General features: G+C 41.8%; 1 protein-coding gene across 1 annotated transcript; it reads right to left on the bottom strand.

Moving 5' to 3' along the window:
• Positions 1–1,647: 1,647 nt before the first annotated feature.
• rpl13 (ribosomal protein L13) lies at positions 1,648–5,936 on the bottom strand. Its single transcript, XM_083650872.1, has 6 exons — positions 5,909–5,936; positions 5,354–5,471; positions 4,686–4,827; positions 3,051–3,224; positions 2,119–2,175; positions 1,648–1,851 (listed from the first exon to the last, which is right to left on the bottom strand). The coding sequence occupies exons 2-6, from the start codon at positions 5,455–5,457 to the stop codon at positions 1,693–1,695; spliced, it is 636 nt and encodes a 211-aa protein (XP_083506998.1). The 5' UTR covers positions 5,458–5,471; positions 5,909–5,936; the 3' UTR covers positions 1,648–1,692.
• Between the last annotated feature and the right edge of the window lie 1,538 nt (positions 5,937–7,474).

Below are 7,474 nucleotides of genomic sequence, written 5' to 3'. Positions count from 1 at the left end.
GTTGTATTTTGACTAAACACTTTATGTACTCATTTAACCATATTGCTACACCAAAAAAAGACAATTTGTGCATCCTGCCTCAACCACTAACACCGCCCCTTAGTGTTTTGTGTAAAAACCGTGAGTTATAGAAAACCGCTATACATGTATTACTATTTACAGTCCATAAATATCCGAGCCCTAGCTCATACATCAACTGTTGTCATGCCGATATTGTGTTAACATGGGCCCCTCTGTACGATAATTAAAATTCAACTTTGCACGGCTGCAGGATTCCTGATTCAAATTGGCCCCTTAGGCCCATAGATCCCCCCTTCTTGCCTTGGCTTCTCCTGACCTTTCTCTACCTCTGGGGAGCTTGCTAGCCTTGGCTGTCTGGGCATTAAAATGGATCATCAATAATTATTTTGCCATTTTGAAGGTGGGAATCAGCTGCCAGGTACGACCTTCCTCGTTCAGATTCTGCTCGTTTGGTGATCAGACCACTGGAAATTAAATCGAATGGTCAGGTCGGACAGTGGGAACGGATTTTACCCAACGGACACGGCCTTGTTTGCTTCACTACAGTAACGGCTCAGATATTGAGTTCATCAATCTGGAATAGTATATCACTTGGACAGCAACACATTCAGGTTAATAACCCATTACCCTTCAGCCAATAAATCCAACTGTCTTCAAAATGGTTTTACTATCAAATGCCTCTATTAAATCATGCACTGATATGCATTAAGCTACAGTATACACCGTGACTCTACTGCCACCTACTGTTGTAAAGATGGGCAAAGTGGCTAAGACCCAATCCTGTGGGCTCCAGGGTTCTATGTACCATCATTGTCTAGTTCTTACTTGAAAAAATAAATATCCCTGATCCCGATTTGAGTTTGTTGCTGGTACAACTGAGTCAGATTAATGATGGGATACATTTCACTACAGGATTATAGGTTTTACCCATTATTGAGGTTTCCCAATTTTGTGCAAAATCATAATTCTTACATTGTGCAGTTTACATATCAGCAAGGTTTATGTTTCAAATGTTTTCAACTTTTAGCTGACCACTGGCTGACAAACCATCCAGCACAATGAAATGTGTGACACTAGCAAATATAACTTGTGTGGGTAGATTCTTGTCAAAGCAATCCATTTATAGATTTCAGACACCAACTTCTGAGTATTTAGGAAATTGCATTACCGGTACTTTAAGTGTCTGCAATAACTCCTGACATTTAGGACGACGACTACAGCAGTCTGCTCATCAGACTATCCTTTACAATAGGACGGGTGTCAAGAACATGATTTCCACCTACAGAAGGGGCTGATTGGAATATCAGTTGTAATCGTGATAGTTACAAGTGTATATACCCGGGGATATATCAGTCGGGTAAAGCACTTTTTTTTATACTGTCTTCTAGATGTGGTTTAGGGATTATGTGAAAACCATAAAGGATTGTGGTGAAGAAGTCTGAGTCTGTACATTTGACTCTTATATTTATCACAAAAATTTATTAAAATCTGCTAGATCTGAAGAAGAAAAAAAGTGTCTGCAATAACACCTCTATTCCATGATGTCCCAGAAACTCCATTACCAGTGGGAACCTGAAGGCAGCCCCACGGCAATAAAAACAGTACTTTAATTAGGACATTCTCACATTCTTTTGAATACTTTATTTTGCAAAGTTCGATAGCAACTGACATTTATTTCTTCTTCTCCACGTCCTGCTCGGCAGCCTCCTTGGCTCTCTTGGCACGGATGCCAAACAGACGCGCGTTGGCGCGGGCCATACGCAGGCTGGCAAAGGCCTTGAAGTTCTTCTCATCCTCAGAGATCACCCGGGCCTTCTCCTTCTTGTGAACCTGAGGCAGGGGAAAAACAAGACAAAAATAAATTAAAATTCCCTCACACAGCTTTTATAAATGCTCTTATCTAGTAACTAACTGGTCAACTGTCACAAGCATTTAATATACAAGTAAACTTGGTGGCTGCTTTTTTTTTTTACCAGCAGATCCATAACTAAATACCTATTTAATTCCAGTGATATAATTTTGGATCATCTTCTAAGTCAACATTGTACTGTGTTGAGAAGACAAGTGACTTTTGTGCTAGCATGAACTGCAACTTACATTTCTGATGGGCATCACTGCACCACCGAGCTGAGTAGCCATCTTCAGTTCTTCCTCCTGCAAAGATGGAAAACAAGTTACATCTTCAAGGGGATGAAAACGCATTGCTCAATTTTAAGATTTCTGGTATGTCCCCAGCATAAGACGCAACCTCAATTCCCATGTAGTCTGGTTAAGAAAAAGAAAAAAATACAAGGAAAACAGCACGGACATCTGCTACTAAATCAAGAAAAACAAAGATTTATAATTCTAAGCTTTCATTGAAACAGTGCAGTCATCAGAAAAGGGGTTCAATGAATCATCAATGAAGTACAGAGATTCCGGAGAATTGTCATCACTTGACTGCAATTTCAAAAGCAAACAGCCTGGTAATGTTCGAGCAAAACTACAGGATATTTGAGGGGGATTTTTATTTTTGTGTACTGCCGTTATTAAATAATCAAGCATTTGGTGTTTCACGTTTAAAAAAACGCATACTATTAAATTATTAAACATTATGTTTACCTTGCTCTCATATAAGGTGCAGTAATAATAGTACTTCCCAACAGTTGGGAAGGACTTTTTTTTTTAATGTTCTCACTCCTGGCTTGCGACAGGCCATATGCCTTTATGAATGTTTCTAGTACTTGCTTCCTTAGGAGACTGAGCTAAACAGTCAAATAAAAAGGTTTATGAAAAAGCACATTATAGTCCCTCAGAACCCACATACAACTTGACAAACACATTTTTCGTGGGGTTATTACAAAAGATGGTTAATTAATTTTAACCCCACAAATGACCACATGCCAAGCAAAGCTGTTGTGTGATTCTCTTTATCGTCCTCTTGTCAGTTATACACAGTCACACTGTCTTTGTTTACAAAATGTTAAGTTAAAACTTCATACATGAGAACCTTACGTCCCAACATGCAACAACATGTAAATGGCACTTACAGTGCTGTCTCCCTTCTTGGGGGCAGAAGCCTTCCTGGGGAACAGGATGAGCTTGGAGCGGTACTCCTTCAGGCGCTGCACGTTGGCCTGCAGTGATTCTGTGGATCTGTTGCGGCGCCGGGCGTCCACAGCGATGCCGATGGTGCGGGCAGTCTTTTTGAAAATTCCTGCCGCCTGCAGAGAGAAGCACCGCACACAACTTTGTGAAGATAAACCGGTGATAACCTGGGCAATGTCCACTACTCCATAGGACTACGCATTGCAGTCTGTTTTTACTACTAATTTTTACTAATTGTGGTTGATCAATTTGATTGAGAACAGACAGTCATCAGAAAAGAGGTTCAAAAGGGAATCATCAAGGAAGTACAGAGATTCCGGAGAATTTGTCATCATCTGACTGCTGCGATACAAAACGAAGAGATGGTTCAATATTTCCTTGCACACCGACCCAACATTCATACATCATACAAGAGGTTTCGGCACTCATTGCCAATTTTGTGTGTACTCATCTGCACAAATTCAGTCCAAGCACCACTTAGTTCAATAAAATGTAAACTCATCAAACTGGGTCAAAGCGCTCTCCAGTGCCTCCCACTTGTCTTTTAATGGACAGGAGTAACTTGGTGAAATCGGTTTAAAAAGTTGACATTTCACTGAAATAAGTGCTGCTTAGTGAATTGGTTGCATGTTCATAAACAAATTGGTTAATCTAGGGGGGACTGCTCCGCCCACAAAGAGTAGTGACATTCATTTTAGAGTTTAATTGAATTGCTGAAATTAATCCGTATTCAGTCATACCAGTGTCTCATTGTCACAATGTGGGTGAGTCTGGCCTATACACTCTCAAACTACATTAACAAGCTAACAAGCCTAATCAAATGTCAAAGAAAAAAAAATCTAGCTTATTGTTTGAGCTTAGTTCTTGTTATTCTGGGGTGATGCAAATTACAGCCTGCTAACCTCTCTTCATCAGCAGGAATGAAGGTGGCAGGAAAGACAAAAGTACTATTTGGCAAATATATTAAGTCTCTGGAGAACACCTCTTGCACCTCTTCCACCAGTGGAGTAGATTGTGGCTGGGTGGGATGCAGGACTCATCTAAAGCCTTTTCTCATTTTGCTTTGCATCCACAAGTAGTCGTCAAAAAGAGGAGGTAGTTTATAGCTACAGCAATTTGAGGTGGGCGCTCTATGATTCATGCCGGCTGTCAAGGTTTCAAGGACCCTGTCATTCAAATCCTTTTCTACCCAAATGACTGCTCACCCACGCGCCACTGATCAAAATTGTGGCCAATACCACAAGTATCACTGTGCTCCTGTACGGCTGTGTATCATGGATCATCTCCAAAGACAAAAACAAGATCAACTCTTTTGCAACATCATGTTATAGAAGAATGCTTGGCATTAAATGCATCGACAAAATATCAAATGCAGGGTAAACAAAACAAAAAAACTCATCAACAGTGAGAAAACGGCAACTTAAGTTCCTGGGACACATCCTGGGACTACCAGATGTAGAACCCGCAAAACAATATGTAATCTACACACCAAAACATGGGAAGAGAAGACCAGGCCAACAAAAACACAAGCTTCCTGAGATACAGATATTTACAAACTATTTAACAATGTTCATTACCTTGAGCTCCTCCAGGGTGAAGCCACGTCCAGCCCGGACCTTTGTGTGGTACCTGATGGTGGGACACTTGACCTGTGGCCTCAAGGGTCCAGCTACAGGACGTGGAGCAATACGACGGCCCTTAGCCTGCCGGGCCTTTCGCCTAAAAAATGAATCATCTTCGTCAAACCAAAGTATCAAATCATCGATCAAATCAGCATGTGATTGTGCAAACAGGCATGAGTTACCGTTAGTCAAAAATTCCACCTGATTAACATGCCTACTGCTCTAAGAACACATATGCCCAAGTGCTTCAAATTCAGACAGGAGGTTCAGATGCACTGAGGTCCGAAGGAAAAAGGGCTGTAGAACTGTTTATTCTTGGGGACAACTTCCGGCTTGTTGCTTAGCAAAGAGCACCCATGCTAGCATTGCTCTCATAGCGTCATGCAGCCAAACTCAGTAGAAAAAAACAGCTTGCTTGTCACTAAGTGCGCCCAACTGCTATAATATGACTTTATACCTTGTGTGAATTATTTGGGTCTTTTGTAATATTCGGATTTGGGGATCATAAATGTGACTGTCAGTGTCACCTAAAGGTGACTAGTTTGCATCCCTGCTCTAGGCTCGTGTTGGTGTGAGCTAGCATCTCCCCCGGATCATAGCAGTTGCCCCGGACTGTCACTGACCTGCGGATCTTCCTGGCTGGCTGGTTGAACCATGTGCGCACCCTTTTCTGCCAGTCTTTGTGGAAGTGAGGGTTCAGAAGCATTCCATTCCGGCTGGGGGCCATGGCTGCTTGCTTCCCTGAAACACACCGAGGACAGGCATGGGTACGAGCCGGCAGACCAGTCCTCAGGTAACGTTATTAGCTAGGTAGCTAACAGGCTGTATTGGGACATTTTTAACGAACCAGCGACTGTTGAGTAACATACGAACAATTTTATTGTTCGTTATGCATGTTCATGCCTATCTTGTAAATGTATAGCGGTATGACAACACCGAAAATATGGCCTGTGACTGCAATGCCAACAGTCAGCATGCTAATGATGCTACAACGGGTATCCCCGCAGTTTAAAGTGAAGCCCAGCAATACTATGAGATTATCTATGACAATATTTACATATTTGCAAAGTTAATAAAGCGGACTGTTGCGACGGGTAAATTAAATTTATACAGCGTTGAAAAGTAACAAGGATTGAAGTAGATTTTGTTGGAAATTCGTAGAGATTAATTTAACATACCTAGGAAGGAAAATGGCCGAAAGGAAAAAGGAAGTAGAATGGCGGTGCATTGTGGGATATATATAAACCAGCCAATGGTCGAACAGATGAATGATCAAAGAGTATATAAATTTTCATCCGAAACGGAAATCTCGCACAAGTGTGATACAATGGATACACCGAGAGATGAAACAAAAATACACCGAGATGAAACAAATATCTATTATTATTATTATTGTTGGTGTGCTTAACAATATTATTAATAATAATAATAATAATAATAATAATAATAATAATAATGATGATAATAACAATACTAATTGTTGTTGTTGTTGCTGTTATCGTTATTTATCTAATATAACATTATAACATACCTTCGAAGCCACGCCCACTCCACAGTTGTGAATTTGGCTCTTCTTGCTAGTCTGGGCACCTTCCACCCCGCTTTTTGTCATGGGGGCGTAAACCCCGGACCCAGAATTAACACCGGATGGCAATGCGCCTAACAACGTCTTTGTTGCCGTTAGCTTGACGCGGTGATGTTACCTAAACTAGAGTCTGATCAAAACAAAGCTAGCGTTACATAAAACAAAACGTTTATGCAATATGGCATCTCCGCCACCACCGCCTGACACACCGGTCAAAACGGTGAAAGAGGATTCTGATACTTGGGTCAAATTGTCAAGTTAACGTGAAAGTTGACGAGCTAGAAACGCTGCCATCCGGTCTAGGGCGGGCTCTAGGCGGGAACCAGTAGGGTGACAAAATCAATTGTGGGCGGGAGCCAGGCTCTTTCTCGCCGAGAAGAGCCTGGTGACGCGAGGTTACTTCTTGCAGAGAAGTGCTTGCAAGCAAGCTGGATTCCCTCACGAGATCTAAAATCCCGCGGTTTGGTTTGGTGAAAACTATGGGTGAAAACAAACAATACCGCCCCCATCTGGCAATGTCGGGTTAGAGAAGAGCCACATCGAAGTCGACTATCATCTCTACAGTTTTTAGCTTGTGACTGCACCAATGGGCCAGCTGTTCAACCTCCCATCTGTATGCAGACTCGTCATGAGGCCGATGACTGTTGTGTCATTGCAAACTTCATGAGTTTGACAGATGTCTCCCTGGGCCCTGAGCCTGAGGTACAGTCGTTTCCCAGCCTCACCTGTTGCGTCCTCCTGTCTGTCAGGAAGTCTCAAAAACATCTGAGCCTGGTCTTAATATAATTTAAAATCTATCCATAATCAAGGGTCAAACTGGAGCATTCCACTCCTCAATCTATTAGGTAACACTTAACTAATGTGTCTAGTAGTAATTATTTACTATTGCTGTTGTTGAGGCATGTCAGGTCACTGACGATTTTAGCCTGCTACAGGGTGGGCTGGTAGGGGGCAACTTTGGCAGTAGGTTGCCAGAAGTTCGGGGATGGGGATTAAGTTGCATTATATTCTAATTTATAAAGAATGATTTGAAGCAGGGTGTAGAAGCCATTTCCAGAGTTAAGGGTAATGGGTACACCAAATTGTTCCAGTAGGAGTCAGCCACCTACTTGTGACAGGTTGACAGATTATGGGAAGATGTTTATGTTCATTATGTTTA

Source organism: Poromitra crassiceps (genome assembly GCF_964638095.1).
Source record: "Poromitra crassiceps genome assembly, chromosome: 14".
In the NCBI taxonomy this organism is placed as follows: domain Eukaryota; kingdom Metazoa; phylum Chordata; class Actinopteri; order Beryciformes; family Melamphaidae; genus Poromitra; species Poromitra crassiceps.
The sequence above is the reverse complement of the archived record's forward strand: the minus strand, read 5'-3'. Positions and strand labels throughout refer to the sequence as shown.

Coding starts and splice junctions, on each gene's coding strand:
- rpl13 (XM_083650872.1), bottom strand. CDS start 5,457: ATGGCCCCCAGCCGGAATGGAATGCTTCTGAACCCTCACTTCCACAAA. Junction 4,828..5,353: donor CCAGCCAGGAAGATCCGCAG/GTCAGTGACAGT, acceptor TTCATTTTTTAG/GCGAAAGGCCCGGCAGGCTA. Junction 1,852..2,118: donor CAGTGATGCCCATCAGAAAT/GTAAGTTGCAGT, acceptor CCCCTGCCTCAG/GTTCACAAGAAGGAGAAGGC.